We start from the raw sequence: 20,076 nt of genomic DNA on the forward strand, positions 1-20,076 counted from the left end.
CATTCTTCTCAAAAAGCTCCCAAAGCTCTCCACTCTATCATGAAGGCAATCTTCTCTCGATCTTCTAGATCTGTCATCAAGACTTCATTATAGCCATTGAAAATGTCAAGGAAAGAATACATCTCATGGCTTGGTACAATATCTAGAAAAGAACCTATGAATGAGAGTGTGGATGAATTAGTCTTGGTTTGCTTGCATTCAGCTTCTTGTAATCCACAGAGACTCGCAACTTCACATTCTTCTTTGGTACTCTTCTTTCAGACAATCACTATGAATGATAACCAGCTAATTGGTTGCATTCAATAGAGCTTATCTATTTTCTCCTTCATTTGTTTGTTGTAACTAAAACTACATCTTCATTTAGATTGATGTGATGTTGATAAAACTGAGGATCTAGCCCCTTCATATCTTCTATAAGCTCATCCTCGTTTTTCAACTGGTGGGTACACTTCGTTTCTTTAGCTTCTTACACTCTAGAAACTAAGGCTTTGATGCCGTAAGGCACAGCTACATGCGGTGATATATGTTGATCAACTATTAGAGTATATATCGATATACTATCCATTCCATGTCACTTCAAACCAAGATACTAGATGTAGACTTTCCTGAGGATCTCATCTTCCTCATCCACACCAACTCCTTCCAACAAATTTAGCTCTTATGTGCACAGATTGGTCTGACGGACTATTGTAACACTTGACTTAAACTGTTACCTTAATGGTAATATGATCCATAGCCTAGTTGTGCTTGATCTTGTCCTGTCGTGTCCCAATAAGGTCAAATAAGATCAAGAAATATCTTCCATCTTTAACATAATGAAGATTGTCGAGAAGTCGCATCCCACTATCTGAATGCCCAACCCTCAGTCTAAAATGAGACAATTCACTCTACTCTGATCCACCATCTCAATTCACAGCGGGGCCGACTATGATTACCAACTCCCTACCGATGATGTCCAAGAGAATATTCACTCTTGAACCACCATCTAAGACCACTTCTTTGGTTCTTCCCTACAGTTGCACTGTTACTTATGAGACCACCTCGATTGGCTTGGACCTTAAAAGTTAGGTGACATCACCCACCTTTTCGTTATGGGGATTAGCTTGTGCAATCTTCTCCATATCTACTAAGATGTGTCCGATAATTTGGAACTAGGCATGACAACTGATCCAATTTCATATTCAAATTTATCTCCTTTACGTCTTCCCACATATCATACTACTAGGCCTTCTTATGTCCATGTTTCCTAGAATCTTCTTCTTTCTTTTCTTTGGGTCTCCTGGCATGATGCTTCTATTTCCACTACTCTCATCTAGAATTTATTGCCTTCCTTCAACATCTACTCGGTCCAAGGTGGCCTTTCCTAGCTTCGTTAATTGCTAGTTGGAGCCCATTGTCCATTTTGAACTTCCACAAGCTTCTGAATGTCACCTTGTGTTCTGTCTTGCACCATCCTGGTGGCTTCCTCTCATAGATCTGTTTTTGCTTCTCCCATCCAACAAGCTTGTTTTTCTCCCTTGGGATTTCTGCCAAGGCGAAATCCCATTCAACAAGCTTGCTCTTCTCCCAATAATCTTGCCAATAAGCTTGCTCTTCTCCCTTGGGATTTCCCCCAAGCTTTCGACTCTTGTGACACATGAGGATCTTCGTTCCCATCTCCTCTTTGATCTTGTGATTTCTTGACACCTGAGGATCTTCATTTAACTCCTCTTTGACTAGTGAAATGTCACCATGTTCACACATAAATACATATACATACATATAATCGTGGAGGGAACAAAAAAAACTCCTCTTTTTTTTTTTGTGCCCAATAAAAACAAAGCCAATCAAATGACTCGACCAAATCGAATGACTCCACGTGGCGCTTCGAATATGAAAACTCGCGGACACATTTTGGCATTCAAAGGAGATATGTGATCCTATCAAATAGCAGCAGCAGGGAGCTATGTCATCCTCCAATTTCAGCCAGCGAGCAACCACCCAAGACGAGCACCAACAGTCCCATCTCCTTCACAACCCAATCCTCTCCTCCACGCTGCGCTCGACCGAGCACCCTCGCTTTGTTTTCTTCATCAGGAGGGCGTTCCTCCAGCAACAGCAACAGCAGCAGCTGCTGCAGCACCAGGAGGAGCTTCTTCTTCATCAGGGACCCCTCAAGGGGCCGCGCCTGCAGCAACACCACAGCATTTCAGTCCCCCTGTCTAAGAAAGCCCAGGCCGTACAGTCCATCCTGCAGGAGGATGCATGCTGGAGCCCGCGACTCGAAGCGGCTCTTGCCATGCTGGGTTCGCACCTGCAGCCCCGCCTATTCTGCGAGCTCCTCAAGATGACCTTGGATCCTGACCTCGCCCTTCAGCTCTTCGAGTGGGCTGATGAGCTGCCCCACTTTGTCCATGACCTCAACACATATCATGCCCTCATTGACATTCTTGGGCAAGCCGAAGAGTTTCAGCTCATCTGGCGCATCATCGAGCGCATGAAAAAGCTTGGTTATTCCCTCACAGATACGCCCTTCAATGTTCTCATCAGAAGCTATGGCTGTGCTGGCATGGTTGGGGCTGCCATCAAGACCTTTCTCTCCATGAGGGATCACAACTGTAAACCCTCCTCCCAGACGTACAAAGAGTACATCACCATGCTTGTCTCTGCACACAGGGTGAATGATGCCATCTCGGCTTTTGTGGAGATGCTTGAGAGCGGATGCTCCCCTGACAGTATGAGCTATGCTGTCCTCATCATAGCCCTCTGCAAGAATGGGGACCTGGTCAGGGCCAGAGCACTCCTTGATGATATGATCGATAGAGAATGTGCCCCCAACAGGTACATTTTCCATGCTTTGATTGATGCTTTCCTCAAAGCAGGCAATGAAGCCAGCGCTTTGGAGACCCTAGAAGAAATGCTACAAATTGGGTGTGCCCCCAATGTCGTCACCTACAGGTTGCTAATATATGGATTTGCTAAGATGGGAAAACCAGAAAAATCTGTGGCTTTTTTGGAGGTAATGACCCATGCAGGATGTGATCCAGGTAGGAAGATTTACAACACCTTGATTCATGCTCTCCTAAGGAAGGGTAAAGCAACGACAGCTATCTTGATGTACGGAGCAATGAAGGAAAAGGGAAGCACGCCTGACGTGGTGACTCACAATATTCTGATCAGCTGGCTGTGCAGGGAGGGAAAAATTGATGAAGCATTGTTGTTTTTGGGTGAGATCTCACGTGAGGGGTCAGGTGCAGATATCAGAACGTACAACGGATTAATAGATGGCATTTTCAAGGCAGGCAGGGGTGACAGAGCTGTGTCCATTTTTGCTGAGATGAAAGAACAGTGCTGTGATCCTGATGACATCACATACAGCACGCTTATCAACGGTTTAGTAAAGGATGGCAGGATAGACGATGCAGTGGAAGTTCTAGATGAAATGATTGGCAAGGGTATTGATCCCCATACGACAATGCAGAACAAGTTGATGGACAGCCTGTTCAAACTGGGCAGAGCAGAAATGGGCATCCAAATTTTTCAAAGGATGAAAGAGAAGGGATGTGATATCAATGTGGTGACATACAACACTCTTATCAATGGGCTGTGCAAAATTGGGAAAACAGATGAAGCTTTGGAAGTGTTGGAGGAGATGTTCAAGAAAGGGCACAATCCAAACACCATTACCTACACCACTTTAGTGGATGGGCTTTTCAAGGCAGGCCGTGTGGGTGTTGCCCTTGCAACCATCAAGAAGATGTTGGGAAAGGGTAACGATCCCAGCGTGGTGACTTACTCCACGGTTATGAATTGGCTATGCAAGAAAGGCAGAGTAGAGGAAGCTTTGGACCTTCTAGAAGAAATGATAATGAAGGGCTATAAACCTAACAATCATATTTACAGCTCGCTGATTGATGGCCTCTTTAGTGCAGGAAGGGTGGAGCAGGCAATGTCCACTTACGAAGGAATAGGGAGAACAGGTTGCATTCCGAATGTGGTGACGTACAATTCAGTTCTAAAGGGGCTTTGTAAGGGGGGAAACATTGACAAGGCTTTAGAACTCATTGAGGAAATGACCAACTACAGGTGTGATCCTGATCTGGTAACTTATACAATATTGATGGATGGTTATCTCACAATCAGAAGAACAGATTTTGCGCTGTCTACTTTCTCAGCAATGAAAGAGAAGGGGCTCAGGCCAAGTCTTGTGACGTACACTACTTTGATTGGAGGTCTGTGTAAGCAGGGTAAGACAGATGAAGCTTGGAAGCTCTTGGAAGATATCGTGGCAAGTGGGTGTGACTTGAGGATCCTGAAAATACTCAGGAGGATGATAAAGGACTCACTGCAAGCCTCTTTGGTCTCCTCGTAGGGTGGCATAAGCAGGGCAAGTTACTCGAAGCTTCAAAACTTTTTGGGAATGGCATTTCAACCAGGGATTGGGATGTAAAGGCTTCACAAATGTCGAGAATGGTGGTATGCAGCACCTGAGCAAAATGGATGTATACAGTTGAATGAACCATGTTTACGAACTTGCTGAATTCTCCCTAGGAAATGGGAGCCCAAGAGGAGGGCACATCTGCAATCAACATGATTTTAAAGCTGTGCTGTATATTGAGTCGATTTTCTTTGTAATCCTCAAAACTATACATAGTTTTTGTAATGAGCCCATTCTTTTTGTTCAACAGCTGGAGCTGATTCAGTTGTACAGTTGTATGTTGAAGGCCTTCTGAAGTTGTTTTTCCTAGACTTTTCTTTTGTTTTAAAAACTATTTGTATGTGATTGGATGAGAGGAGCTAGGTGCTGAAATTCGCAGTTTAACATGCATGAATGAAGGTGTACAGTGACTTGCTTCGAAGAGCTGGAGGTAAATGACGTCAAGGGAAACCAAGGGGTAGTTGATGACCTTATGATGCTGTACAGAGAGAACCTAACACTTTCAGAGAATGCCATTGGCTTGCATAGGCTGCCCACAAGTGCTTGCTTTTTAAACCAACTGCATCTACCTACTGGACAATTGATTAGGGAAAGTCTGGGAGCAAAAATCTGGCAGGTGGATGCAGATGCTGGTTGGCTGCAAATGTAGCTCTTCAGCCTGCCCTCTGAGAGAACCTTCACAGATCCAAATTCAGAGGTCCAACTTCAGTTGCACGTTAATTCCACTTCCTGACAACTTACCAAGTAAGATAAGGCATGTTTTTACCGGATTAAGTATGCATGTGACATTTTATTTGCTGTATCCTCTGATAACTTGAGACCAGAGTCCAACTCTAGTTTGAACGGAGTTAATGAGGGGCTTACAACTAGAGCTGGCTATACTAGAGGGGTTGATTTAGGGTTCTGCAGGCTTTGACACATTATATGTGAGTTACATTATGTGGAAAGTGTCTTTGGTGTGACGATGCTGAGTTGGCTAGTTGTTGACAGAAGGTTTTTAAATTTTTAATCTGAGAGAGATTCAAGTGAAAGTAATCAAAAATGTGGCATGCCGCATGATGCAAAAGTACGCATGACTAGCAGATCTACTTCTAACGTCAATGCTACTTGCATTAACAGGAGTGTGTGCATGTGACATCCCCTCAGCTTAACTTGCTAGAAAAAGGTGCATAGACTCCTGATAGCATACCAACATAGGGGGATGGTTGTGGAGTCCTTGTCCACTACATGATCTCATGAGTGCCTTTGCCTTGATACTTGCTCATGTACTGTTTGGATGCTCAACTTTTTTAATCTCATGTTTCTTTGCTGTTAGCATCAGTGCAGCATCATGTTAATAATGTTTGGCAGGTTGCACCACCCACATGCTTGAAGGCTGCAAAAGCTTGAGTGGAGTAACACATATGTACCTCTGCCCCAGCAGCAGCCACAATACTGAAAGTGAAGCATCCCAACAGTGATGTATATGAAGTAGCCATCGCACACCCTTGCTTCCAATAACACAGCTGATACATAAGAGGGGTGCACATAGTCAAGTGCCCAATTGTCCAGCATCCTGTACTTGAGTCCAGTAATATAGCAGCCTGTACTTTGTCTTGTCACATACAGAAGTCTTGCAATTTTCAGCCTTTGAAGTTTTCTATCTCTGGAAGATGCAGTCAGCAGCATCTGCTTCATTGTTGAACATGCTGAAGGCCTCACTACTTGGAAGGAGTTTTACTTGTGTATTTCATTTTTCATCTGTACACTTACAGGAAGGGCTTGCTCTTAGTTCCCTTTGCTAAGAGCTTCTATGCCAACCCTTTGTAAAGGTGTTCTTAAATGTAGTAGAGAGATTATTCCCTCAAAACAAAAAAAACACAGCCTGAATTTTTTGTGAGGCAACAAAATGGCAAGTAATGTGTTGCTATAAAAGCATCCAAAAGACCTCCTTCCCGTAGTCAGAGGAGATGGCAGTTTCTTCAGATTATGTTGTTTCCTGACTGGGCTTTCAGCTCTGCTTGTCAGATGCTTTTCCCTATATTGTGGTTGATGTGGGATTAATGATACTTAGTTTGCACAGCTGTGAGCTGTGGGATGCAATGCTATCTGAAAAATAAAGCCCTAGCGAGAGGATAGACAGATGATCTGGATCTCAAGGGCTCTTTGAAGGGTTTGTGCCCGATTCTTGACGAGTTTAATATGTGCGAGGCCTCGAGTCCCACGGACAATCTTGTGGGAGTTCAGGTGTCTCGTCCAGTCTCTCTGCTTGGGTTGGTTATCTGCGATAGCGATGCTCAAAGAAATCTGTGATGGATGTTTGAATGGTGTCCATGTTTGTAGTCTCAATAAGGCCTGACGATGGAGCTCCAGGAGTTCTAGGCCCCAAACATCTTTGATATGGGCAATAAGGGGGCTAAACTATCCATTGTTGGACCGCTTATACATAGTACTCTAGTGCTTATGTTGGGTCTTCCCTTATCTTTTGTAGACCTCTTTTGAGAGCAACGGGAAGAAGATTTCAGCCTTTCATCTGTGTTTATGTCTTATCCATTGTTGTGTGAGTGTGGTGTGCGTATAAGAGCTCAGGCTCTCTCTCCTACCCCAATCTTTTCAATGGATTATAGCCACTGGCTATGTAGTATGTGTAGTCAGGTGGAAAAGAACCACAATGCTTGATCTTCTCCATGGAATGGCTATTGTACCCTTGGTGGATGTGATGGCAACCCCAAAATTAGGACATTTTGGAGGTCATTTGTAGGGTCTTGTAAGAAAATCGTCGATTCTTATTTTCTTTCTCTAGAAAAAATCTTGAAATGTTAAAATAAACAGAACGTAAAAGTCGTAAAAGTGTAGTTTCTGAGCCAGAGAGGTAAATCTTTTTCTAAGCGGCAACTGTCATAAAGTTCGTTGGAACCTTCTTTGAAATGATACATTCGAAACTGCAAGAATAAAGTTAGTTCAAGAGGTTGTTATTGCATGGAAGACAGTTTGGAGAGAATGAGAACCTTCATCTCCAATTTCAAAAGACAAATGCAAGCCTTCTCTCACCATAGCAAGTCATATTCTTTCACTCTGCCTCATATCCAACTTACTCATTTCTAAAACACTTCAATGGAGAACAACCATGTACACACTCATTCTATTAAAGAGTCTAATCATGAAAGCATTAAGAGAAAGTACTCTCTGCACATTGATCTAAATAGTGAGTATGCGCCCATTAAAAAACGCAGAAGTGGTCAACTATTGCTCTCATCAGATGTCAAAGATCATATGATGTTATTGGGGAAGCAACACATAGATCTTTCTTCGGTGTGATGGCTCCATCTATCCTATTGACCCCCGTACTGCTTCACATCGTTCCTTTTCAAATCCTACAACTCTCTTGTGTTTTGCAGGTGATGGCGCTAAAGGCATACTAGGATATTGTAGGAGAGTTTAAGGGAGAAGGTGGCAGCATATTCTACAGTGAACACAACAATATATTCATGGACTTGGAGCTCTTGCAAAAGAGAATGGTGGAGTTCTATGATATTACATTTAAGCAGACAAGATGTGTACTTCAATTTGTCATCAAGCTTGATGAGTGCGAGATTATCAAGGAGAAAAACATGGAAAGGGTCACAATAACACTTATGAATAGGGCTCTTTCTAATTGTAATAGGGATGATCCAAAGTATTTTAGCATGCAGTTTGAGACAAACATTTGGTGGCTAGGTTCATTTGAGGTCAAGAAAGAGGACCATGAATCCTTGTTTTGGGTATTTCATCATACACATATCCCCAATCTCATCAAAGAACAGATGAATGCAACCAAGATGCTCCATGTAGAGAAAAGGGGGGACTTTCAAGTTCAATGGCATCTTGTAGATGGCTTGAAGACTCTCAAGTGCTTATTTAATTGCAGCAAAGGGACCAATGCAAAGTCTCCATGCCTATACTGCATGGACTCCACAAGAGTGATGGACTCTAAGTGGTAGAGACAACCACCGAATAGAAAAATTTTGGATGAGAACTTTAAACCAGTGTTTGAGATTCCCTTTTCCAATGTGCATATATGTACGCTTCATGCTTTGTGTCGTATCATAGAGAAACTGGTATATCTCTACATTGGCTTTGCTTGGAAGATCAAGAATGTAGCAGAGAGGAAAGAAGCCATATGTGCAAGGTGCTATTTGAAATTGGACTACATGGAGGTAATGTCCAGATTCTGAAGGACACTAAAAAGTCATCTAATGAAAAGGAAGTTTCAATGAAGCCCTCTATTGGAGGTGTTAAGGCAAGAAGATTTCTTTCCAAGCCAATGAATAATCAGCAACACAAACCCACAAAGTTAGGAAAGCAATATACAACAACCTATACAAGCAAAATCGAATACCAATAGTGGAAAAAACTTTATAATGCAGTGAAAGACCATGAAAGTGCTTCAAGGAATGTCAAAGTAGATGTTTGGCATTCAATTGATACTCTATTCCAAATGTGTGAGAAAGGCAACTACTCCTAGCAAGACAAAAAGAGCTTTCAAGACAACTTACAATCATTCAAAAAAGCATTCTGAGCTGCTTGGACTGACACCAACATTACACACTACATAGTATGTTTCTAGCTTACTCTTGTTTCCTAGCCCTCGATACAACTTACATTGTATGTTTTCTTATGCAGCATATTCTCTACAACCACATGTACTTTATAACAAGTATGGAGATCCTAGCATTTGGAACACACAAGGGCTTGAGAAATCACACTATATGGCTCGAAATGCATATTTCAGGCACACACAACATGGTGGTGGAAAAAGTAAGGCAAATAGCCTACAAGAAGTGTTCCAATGGAAAGATACTGCAACAACCACACAAAAAAGAAACCTTGAGGTCATCCAAACTGATGTAGACACTCAGAGATAAGAAAAGGAAGATATTGAAGCGTTCCGAAGCATTTAAAAACTCCGATGCCATACAAGCACAAAACAAATGGAGAGAATAAAAGATTTTTGTTAATCATCGTTGGACAGATAGATGTAATACATAAGTCTTTTACAATGTATCTTTCCATTCTAATGACTTTTGTAATTCCTGTGGTTCTGGCTTTCGTTTATATCTTAGCAAACAGTGTTTGCCATACTCTTCTCGTTCCTGTGGGTTCTCTATGCCTAGACACAATGCTACTATAGCATAGGTATGAAAGTAACCCCTTCGGGGGTGCTGGCATAACCGGGGTAGCATTCAAAAATTCCTAAGGAAGTGGACTTCTCTATCAAAATAATCTTCTCAGAACTTTTAGGAATAATTGTTCCACCTAGAAACAAGGACAATGCCTTGAATAAAAAATTTGCAACTCTCCCTTCCTGGCTCATGGCATTGTGGTAGATTATTATCTTTTCCTCTTAGACAATTTGGGGAGGTAGTGAGAGAGAGCTGCGTCTCAGCAGTACTCCCTTTTATGCCGCTGCAAGAATTTGTCATTGACTTCAAACGTACTCTGCAAAATAAAATAATTAAGGAAACATAAATCTACATCACTTCTTCACACACACACACACACACACACACACACACACACACACACACACACACACACACAGAACCGGAGTCTCATCTATCACACAAACAGTTAGTCTTGCCAAAGGTTAATAGAACTTTTGCTATCTTCTCCTACTCTGTTCATCCACTCCTTTGTAGAGTCATTATAGCCATATTTGGCCTGAAGCTCCATGAAGGTTCTATCGTCTGGCACAAAGCCATCATCTTTGAACTTCTATGCTTTGCACAAACATATGCTGAGACACTCTTTACTATTGTAATTCTCCTCCAATGCTAAGTCATCACTGTCATCTTCTGAGACAAAACCACTGCTCTCTTCTTGAAATTTGGCAATAGCACATAGAGCAAAATCCTCCCTAAGACTGAAAATATTCTGAACGTCAGATAAGAGTACATAACGTTTGTTATCCACAATGAATTCTGGCAGTATTGGCAATATTAGACCACACTGGTCCACTTTATAGAGATCTACATCCAAACGTATCTGTATGATGCACGTCTTAAGAGCAACAATATCCATAGACTTGGCCTCCTCTTCCTCCTGTACTAACTGTATCTCTTCCTCAACTTATGCCTCTTGAGAAGGTAACTCATCTTCTTGGGGAATCTCATCTTCAATAGTACCTTCATAGAGCAGTTCTTCACCCCTTTCAGGAAGCTCTTTATAGAGGAAGTACAAGTAGCAGAGGAATCCCAATGGCTCATACAGCAGCCCCTGCAGCAACTCATGAGCGTGGTACACCAAGTAGGCTTGTAGGAAGATTGGAGTTGCTGGTACTTCTTGTATGAAAATTTGTTTGCCTTCTTGCTTGGTGCACAATCCAACAAGTGCACATAAGCCTGATCCCTTAGCAACAACCTTCCTTTGGATACTGCTTTTTTGAAACCGTCCCTCTGTCTTGACAGGCACTCTGCATATGCTGGTCCAAAATTGACTCTACTGGCAAAGGCTTGTTAAATATCTCATCAATTATGTGAAAGTCATTAGTAGCTCCAGCATTACAAACAAAATCGAAAAGTCTCTCATCAATTAAGGCAAGATCATTGCTCTCAATAATTTCCTCCTTCTTGTCCTCTTGCATAATCATATGGGTTTTAGTTAATTCAGCTATCACCTCATTTAAGAAATGAGATCCCCTATCACTCACAAGCTCCACAGGACACCCAAACCTGGTCATTATGTTGTGATACAAGAACCTTGCAACACTTGAAGCTTTATTATCCTTCAAAGCTACAGCTTCTACCCATTTAGTACAATAGTCTGTTGCAACCAAAATATAGCTGCATCCTTTCGTGGTTGTAGGCTTAACAGGTCCCACAAAATCCATCCCCCACTTCTGGAAAGGCTCTAGTGGCAGAATAGGATGATCTGACATTCTATCCTTATTATCTGGCTGACCAGCCTTTTGACATATGACACACCTCTTAGCATGCTCATGTGCATCCTTCAAAATTGTGGGCCACCACAATCCAACCTGTAGAATTTTCTTTCCTGTTATATCTCCTAAGAAATGCCCTCCTGCTACACCAGAATGTGCTTCTTGAATAATAGCATTCTGTTCAAAATCTGGAACACACCTTCCGATGATCCCTTCACTTGAAACCACATGACCAAGTAGTACCCCACTTCTAACAGCTATGACACTCTTGTAAGGATTCATCAGTGCCATTTTGAACTGTCTACATCTTTCCAGACATAACTTCAGATGCAGCAAATGCAATTCCTTCTTTCCAAAAACCAAAAAATCATCTACAAAAACCCTCATAAACTCCTGCAAATATGGCTCAAATACCTTATGTGCGACAAAGTTGAATGATGGTGGTCCATTTTTCAAGCCAAAACTCATTACTGTATACACAAATGCACCCCACTCAGTAATGAAGGCTGTTTTGTATTGATCCTCCTCAGCAACATGAATCTGATTATACCTAGAAAACCCATCCAAAAAGCTATACATTTCATGCCCTGCAACTGCATCCAAAACTGCATCACAAAATGGCATTGGAAAAGGATCAGTAATAGTTGCTGCATTAAGCTTTCTATAGTCCACACATACTCTCAGCTTCCCATTCTTCTTAGGTACCACTATAATGGGAGACAACCATGACACCTCATTCACTGGCTTGATGAAGCCTATTGTCAACAACTTATCTATCTCCTCCTTAACCTGCTTTGCAAAACTAGGGTTCATTCTGTACCTTTGCTGCGCAATCGGAATTGCATCTTTCTGCAAGTTAATATGATGTTGATGTAATGCAGGGTCTATACCTTTCACCTGAGAATACTCCCAAGCAAATACATCCATGTATTCTTGCAACAACTGTAACAACTCCTTCAAAAATTCTCCTTCAGCATGGACACTCACCTTTACCATTTTTGGGTCAACTTCTGTACCCAAATTAATCTCTTTCAATTCATCCTCCTTAACCCTACTAGAAGTGCCAAACTTCTTGTCATAGATTCTTTCAGCCATAATTCTTGCATCCTTCTCCTCTTGCTCAATCTGTTCCTTGGTAGAAGATTCTGCTGTGTGTTCCATTAGCTGTCTGAATTCTGTTCCCTGAATCTCTTGTCCAGGTGCTACATCGGACCTTTCCTGAGCCTGTTCTTTATCCAGTTGTAATATATGTTCCACATCCACGTCAAATACTGGAACAACTGTTGGATTTGCCTTCAGAAATTCTTCTTCCTCATCATCTTCAACTTCTGCTGCCAAGTTGATAGTTTGTGCAAACAATGGTTTCTCCTTGAGTGGAATACTCTTCCTCCCTTGCATAGGTATAGTCACTTTCTTCTTCCCTTTTCTTATAACAAACACATTCTCTCCCCAATCTTGTGTGACTTTGGCCATTCTGAGCCAAGGTCTTCCCAACAGCATTTCATAAGAGGACATTGAATCTGACATTCGCATGACCACAAAATTGACCAAGAAGGTCATACCTGCAATTGCAATATGTTGCTGTTTGAGAATTCCTAATGGTTGTACTCTTGTTTGATCTGCCATCTTCACCTGAAAAGGTGCTGGGGCCAACTTTCCCAAGCCCATTTGTGTATAAACAGCTTCAGATAAAATGTTTACTCCGGATCCCCCATCCAACAATACATCTGCAAAAATCCTGCCCTTAAACTGAACTTTGATTACAAGCACAACAAATCAACATCTGCTGGATCAATGTTGTTTACTGCTGGGAATCCTAGTTGATGGACCAATAATTCATTATCCTGATCCTGAAGTTTCCTCAACAACCTCTCCTTAAAAGCTAGCACTAAGCACAATAACTGATCCAATGACAATTGTAAGGGAGAGTTGATGAGTACCTCAAACCAATCTTTGTCATGATTTACCTCAAGTTTAATGTTGTCCTTTTGTTGTTGTTGGTCGGACTGACTTTCTGACTTTGTTGCAGGCACAGCCTGCTGCCTCTGCTCCTTCTGAATCTGCTTCTGGACCTGATCCCTAATGCCTTTCTGCTCCTTCCAATTTATTGGTCCCTTTGCTTTGGATCTAGTGATAGCCATGACTTCAACATCATCAACTTGCATGCATTCATCAGAAAGCCACTCTTCCTTATCTTCTTGCTTGTGCTGCTCCTGAGTTGGTTGACTAACATCATTATACTCTTTCTGATCTGAGAGATCAACCAAAAGTACGTTAGCTTGAGCTGGGCTGATTCTGTTGCTGTTGCTGTTGCTGTCCTCCTTGCTGGTTACCCTGATTATACCTTAACAAAGGCATTCCCCGTTCTTCTCTATGCTTAACCCACAATGGATAATTTAGGCCTACCCAATGATCTGGTGCACCACAGTACACACAAGGTATAGCACCTGGTGGTCTCCTATCATTATTCTCCTGCTCCCTCCATGGTGGTCTTGGAGGTCTAGACCTCTGAAATGGTGTTCTACCCCTAAATGGAGCTACTTGATTTGCCCCTACATCAATTCTACCTCTTCCTGCATCAGGTGTAGGCTGTCCTCTGCTTTTAGGATTGTACCAACACTGAGCTGTGCTGTGGCCATCCCTTTCACAAATGTGACAATACTGCTTCTCCTTTGGTGCTACCACAAAATACCCAAACTTTTTTAACTTACTTACCAAGTCCGCCTCTTTGGGATGCTTATCCTTCTGTTTTTGTTTTTTTTCTCTCCTTTCGTTTTCTTTTGTCTTCCTCTACATCACTTTCTGATGATGTATCTGAATCCTCCTCCTTGTCTGAATCTGATGATGTTGCATCTGACCCTTTTTCGGAATCAGAACTGTTATCTCTACTACTCTTTGCTTTTGTCATACCCAGCCTCTTTTCAACTCTTGCTCTGCAGCAGCAACAAGATCATTGATTCCTCCAGCAATGTCAATGCTTGCCACAGCATTCTTCAAATACCTTAATCCTTTCAAGAAATATCCTGCCAACATCTCATTAGTGGGTCTTTCATTGCCCTGCAATCTTTCGACCAAATTTCTAAATTTTTGAGCATAGTCTTCCACCAACATATTCTTCTGCCTAATGTCCCTGAGTTTTCTCAGAACATCGGTTGGAGTCTTTTCCTTTCTGAACCTCTGCAAAAATGCTGCCTTCAAAGCATTATAATTAACAAAATGTGGAATACCATATTGGCTAAACCAGCTCATGGCTTTACCTTCTAATGTGGCTGCAAACTGCTGAAGTGCCTTCTTGGGTGTCCACAAGGTGCTTGTGGTGGATAGGCTTTCCCTTTCTTGGCTTCTTCCGAGAGGCAGCCTTTGCTGCCAATCCAGGCCCCTTACCCCGTCTCCTTGCAATAGTTTTTGTCCTCCATGAGCTATGAATAAGCCTGGAAAAAAGAGACATAACTCTCTCTCTCTCTCTCTCTCTCTCTCTCTCTCTCTCTCAATGTGTACCTCTTGGCGCACAATAGCTATTCCATTTAGCGTGCATTTGCATTATCGCGCCAGACCACCGCACACACATACTCTGTGTGTGTGTGTGTGTGTGTGTGTGTGTGTGTGTGTGTGTGTGTGTGTACGTCTAAGACCGCACTAGCAACGCCTCTATCTCTATTTGTGCGGTTTGGCGTGATAGCGCACTTTCGTTAGTCTTGCAAGTGCCATATCGCACCAAACCGTAAAAACCCCTCTGTCGCTAGCTCTCTCTCTCTCTCTCTCTCTCTCTCTCTCTCTCTCTCTCTCTCTCTCTCTCTCTCTCTCTCTCTCTCTCTGGCTGTACTGTATGTGTGTGTCTGTGTTGTATATGTTTCTCCCTTTATGTGTGTGTGTGAGAGAGAGAGAGAAAGATTGTGTGTGTGTGTGTGTGTGTGTGTGTGTGCGCGTGCGTGCATGTGTGTGTGTGTGTACGTCAAAAGAAAGACATACCAAAGCTGTCGGTGCCTTGTCGTGTTTGATGGACCGTTGTCAGTGCCTTCTCGTGTTGCTGGACAAATGTCAGTCTACAAAAACACACACATACAGTACACCCACAAAGAGAAAGAGAGAGAGAGAGAGAGAGAGAGAGAGAGAGAGAGAGAGAGAGAGAGAGAGAGAGAGAAAGTGGTTTGTATAGTTTGGCGCGATATGGCGCTTGCAAGAGGAATGGAAATGCGCTATCGCACCCCAAACCACACAAATATAGATAGAGGGGTCGCTCGGGTTCTAATTCCTCCCAGTGTTTTGCTGATCAGAACAGAGAAGGCTTAAGCGGGGAGCCACGACGTTGGATGTAGAATTTAGTGCTGTGGGGAGGAGCGACGTGTGGATGAAGGCTCCAAAGCTGTTGAGAACCACAAAGAAAAGGTCTATTGACTTCACTACTGTGACGACCTTGAGGATGTTATGGCACGAATAGAGGAGCCACAGCTTGTGAGAGGACAGACAGAGGAGCAAGGATTTCCAACTGTGGAGCCAAGAGAATCCAGTTCCCCCCTTTACTTTGTTAAGCAGCATAATGATGTATTGTCTTCAAGTCACCTCCTAAATGCCAGTCTATTGTATAAGTTCCCTTACCCTCCACTTCCAATTTTTTCCCCTGAATTTGTGCTTTAATGTCACTGGAAATCCATGGTATCCTATTAAACATCCAAGCCAGCACTTCATGTGTCTCCTTCGGTACTTCAAATGCCCCAAGCCACCATATCTCTCCTTCGGTACTTCAAACGCCCCAAACCCTCTCCCTATTGCTTGTCTGATTGTCTAGGTTTTCATTAGAACCTTCCAAAGGTAACTCAATCTCCTTAGTCATGTTGATCTCACTATTTGCATATGCCATTACCTCATTCATAAGTGTGATACTCATTCGTTCTAACCTCTTGCTTTTCACAATCTGACTCATCCACTTTCAACACAAAAATTACCTTGTCACCTTACATGACAAACAAAAGTAGATAAGTTTTAGTACTTGAAAGATTTTTTTATTAGCTTGCAAGAATGTAAAAAATTACTTACACTTTCACCACAAAACTTACCTTGTCACCTTGCATGACAAACAAAAGTAGATAAGTTTTAGTACTTGAAAGATTTTTTTATTAGCTCGCAAAGAATGTAAAAAATTACTTACATTGTTTAGGCAGTCCATAGAATAAGATCATAGCTCTCTGAAGACGTTGTAGATCAACAAATATATTGTTGAACTCATTGTAGGGATACATAATCTTACCATTTGTGCTTTCCTTTTTTCCCCAAGCTCCAATGGTTAATGTATCATTGATGCAATAGTACTCTCCAATTTTGCGTTGCACATCATCATTGCATGTCGTCTTTGTGCTAATCTTATCTTTCTAGGGATAGGAAAAATATTCCTTGTGATGCCTTGTTTGCGGAGTGTATCTTTTAGCAATTGATGGAGTGCTTGATATCCTTTTGTGCTAATGCCCACCTCATCGCATGCATTCTGAACCTCCTCAATGCTTAGAAGATTGGTAATGTCATCCCTTATCTCATTTGCGAGTACCTGACATATCTTCTTGTGGCGTGGGTCTTGAATGATGGAAAGAATGTCACGCCTCACACAACTACGTAATATTTCTCCAAAATCTTGAGGACCATTATCACCACATGCTTCTTTCAAAAAGTTCCTATCACAAACCAATAAAGATTACCAAAAAAACCTTAATCTATTGCTTATAACAACCACAACAACCAAAAATACCTTGATCAAAATTACTTTGCAACAATAATAGCCAAAGAACAAAAAACAAACCTTGCTACATGGATTCTTCGCTTATGAGCACCACCACCAACTATGAGTTTTGGAATGTTATTGATTGTCCTCTTTCGCTCTCTTGCTCCCATGGGGGTGCTCTTCATGTGAGAGATTGTGTCTTATAGCTTCATAACACAAGCCGTTTTCTGTTTGTCTCTTTTCTCTAGCTCTACAATATTATTTTGTGCATCTTGTAGTGCATGTTGCGCACTACTCAAAGTGCTTTTTAAGCTTTGTGTTTGTGAGTGGAGAAATTGGACTCTCCATGCATTGCTCATGCTTAACCTTCTACAATACCCAAGCAGCCCATTCTCACCCTCTCCATCAAACTAAATAAATGAAGGGAGATCAGTGAAGGGTGGAGGACAATGCAAAGAAGGATCATTAGGATATAAATATCCATCAATCCAAAGATCCACTCAGGGCTATCCTATTGTATTCACAATAGGGCTATTCTATTGTGAAGAGGGAGAGAGATAAAGAGAGAGAGAGAGGGAGATAGACTCAGGGCTGTCCTATTGTATTCGCAATAGGAGAGGAGATCTTGGGAAAAAGGGGGAGAGAGAGAGAGAGAGAGAGAGAGAGAGAGAGAGAGAGAGAGAGAGAGAGAGAGAGAGAGAGAAACTTATTACAAAGGTTGGTAGGAAACGTGATTAATAATAGTAATGATTGAAAGAAACGGAATGTGGGGGGAATTTCAAATATGACTATTAAAGTGGAGTAAATAAGAATGAAAGCGTAGATATCAGTGATCTTAGTAGGGGGGTTTAATAGCTAGAAAGAGAATCCTAGTTCAAAATTAGAGAGATCCCCTACTTTTAGGCCCAAAAGTAGGCGCTATTCCCCTGATGCTCAATTGCTGCATAGATCTATCCTTTCTCTTCCTCCACTTCCTCAGCTATGGTGACTGCTTTGGCTGCTACAGTCTGAGGTGGAACTCTCTCTTTGGTTATTCCAATTCTGGGAGGGAGTTCGGAGACTGCTTTGCATGGAGGCTGCAGGCTGAGCTGGCACTCTTCTGGGGTTACCTTGATCTTGGCGCTAGGGACCCTGATTGGACTGATAAGAAGGATTCTGGCTCGGAACTCTAGGACCCTGGCTTCCTTGACCCACAACAGAAGGAGATGGGCAATCCTTGAGCTGGTGCCCAAGTCCTTGACATCCGAAGCATCTATTCTCGTTTCGAAGGTCTTCCCTTTGCATTCTGGAGAGAGCCAGAGTTCGTGAGAATGTACTTTGGGGGAAAGGTCTTCCTTCATTTCTAAAGCTTCCCGTCTCCACATTCTAGTTAGGACCTTGGTGTCTCTTTGGAGGTGGAAAGTTGGAAGAACTTCCCAGTGTCTGAAATCTCTTGAAGGATGAGGGAGCTGGCTTTGGTGGGACTTTTATGATGAAGGCTTTGGCAAAGTCCTTCGCCATTCTGATAGCCTTAGTCATGGACACTGGCTTAGCATTTTTGACCAGTGTGTCCAAGGGTTCGTTCATTCCCCGAATGAACCTGGCCAACCATGAGTTGCTCTTCATCTAGAGGTAGTGAATATTTGAGTAGAAGAGCAAAGGCCTGGTGATATTCCTCCATGGTTTTTCTCCCCTGCTTTCACTCTCTAAGAATTCGTTCATTTTGATTTCCAAAAATCCAGGGGGACAAAATCTCTTTCTCAAATAGATTTTAAGGTCGTTCCAGGACAGAGTATTTCTATCCAGACGGTTGATGTCACAGTGGTTCCTCCATGCCACCCTGGCTGTTTCCACTATTTTCAGCCTGGTAAGAGCCATTTTGCTCCACTCATTGTAGCCTGTGACGTCAAAATATTCTTCCATGGCTTCCACCCATTTCTCCACAGCCTCCCCCAGGGTCTCCCCTTCTCCTTTGAAGGGTCATGGCTGAGTCCTGTGTGAAGAGCCTTGCGAACATCAGGGTCAAGCTCATCATCTTCAGAGAGAGGGTCTGGCTGACGGCCACGGTTTCCTTGTCTCATGATTCTGCCAAAAATTATATATTCTTAAATTTTTATTTTGACATCGTCCACGAGATCTTAAGACTTAAGAGGTTTGGAAAACAATCTCTTAAACAAGACAATGATCTTATTGGAGATCTATGACATATGACTGATAACAGATTTTTCTTTATCAGTTCGTCCATAAACAATCACTTATACAATAGGGAATTTTTCTCCAGAAAATATTTCTTTATTTATATAAAAGTTGCAATATATGTACATAGAGCAGCTCGGCTCCAGAATTCAAAATCTCCTCGAGAGGCATAAGACGACGGTACTGGGCCATAGCCATGCCCTGATACAAACGTTCACTTATTACTGACAAGGGAGTTATTATCTTCTCCTTAGGAATAAAGCAACTAAGGAGTCTGTAGACGGCATGAAAGTCTGAATTTTCGAGGCGTTGAATGATATAGAATGACACCATGTACCATTTTCAGCTTTAACAGAATCATTGCCAATGAGAGGTTCTGCCTCAGCATTGCACGCTGATCGCAAGAGGCATGGACATACTACCCTGCAAACCACTTATGATGTCGTCTCTCCGTTGGGTTAGGAAAATAAAAATCCTCGAAATGGCTTGCGAGTCTTGCTCCGCTTGTTCGAGTTGAAGTGGAAGAGATGAGATGCTCAAAGGCAAACGCAGTCATGTCTTGTGACTGGGTGAGGTGGAGAATACCAGATAAGTATGGAACTTCCATCTATAAAAACAATTTCTTTAATTAAAAATTTTTCATTAAAGAAGCTTACGGAATGAAAATACATTATGAAAATGCTTTTTTCTGAGTTTTTATTATCAATTTTTGATAAGAATTCGTTTATCCTTATTAGCTTTCAACAAAGCTCTGATACTAGTTGTGAGGTCCCTTCCCGCCTGCTCCTCCGGGGCTCCTGCCGCCGCCGCCGCACCGGAAGCAGGGTTGGCTTCCCGCGTGGGGCGGGGATCCTGCACACTCGGGGCCTCACCCAC

General features: G+C 42.3%; 1 protein-coding gene across 1 annotated transcript; it reads left to right on the plus strand.

Moving 5' to 3' along the window:
- Window positions 1–1,907: 1,907 nt before the first annotated feature.
- On the plus strand, window positions 1,908–4,726 carry LOC147610701 (uncharacterized). The gene has a single exon (XM_086785162.1). The coding sequence runs from the start codon at window positions 1,946–1,948 to the stop codon at window positions 4,349–4,351; it is 2,406 nt and encodes an 801-aa protein (XP_086641288.1). The 5' UTR covers window positions 1,908–1,945; the 3' UTR covers window positions 4,352–4,726.
- Window positions 4,727–20,076: the final 15,350 nt, after the last annotated feature.

The sequence above is a fragment of the Cibotium barometz genome, chromosome 48, assembly GCF_041138505.1.
Source record: "Cibotium barometz isolate CiBa-2024 chromosome 48, ASM4113850v1, whole genome shotgun sequence".
NCBI classification, from domain to species: domain Eukaryota; kingdom Viridiplantae; phylum Streptophyta; class Polypodiopsida; order Cyatheales; family Cibotiaceae; genus Cibotium; species Cibotium barometz.

Bases quoted from the DNA above. Each gene is read 5' to 3' on its own strand.
- LOC147610701 (XM_086785162.1), top strand. From the start codon at position 1,946: ATGTCATCCTCCAATTTCAGCCAGCGAGCAACCACCCAAGACGAGCAC.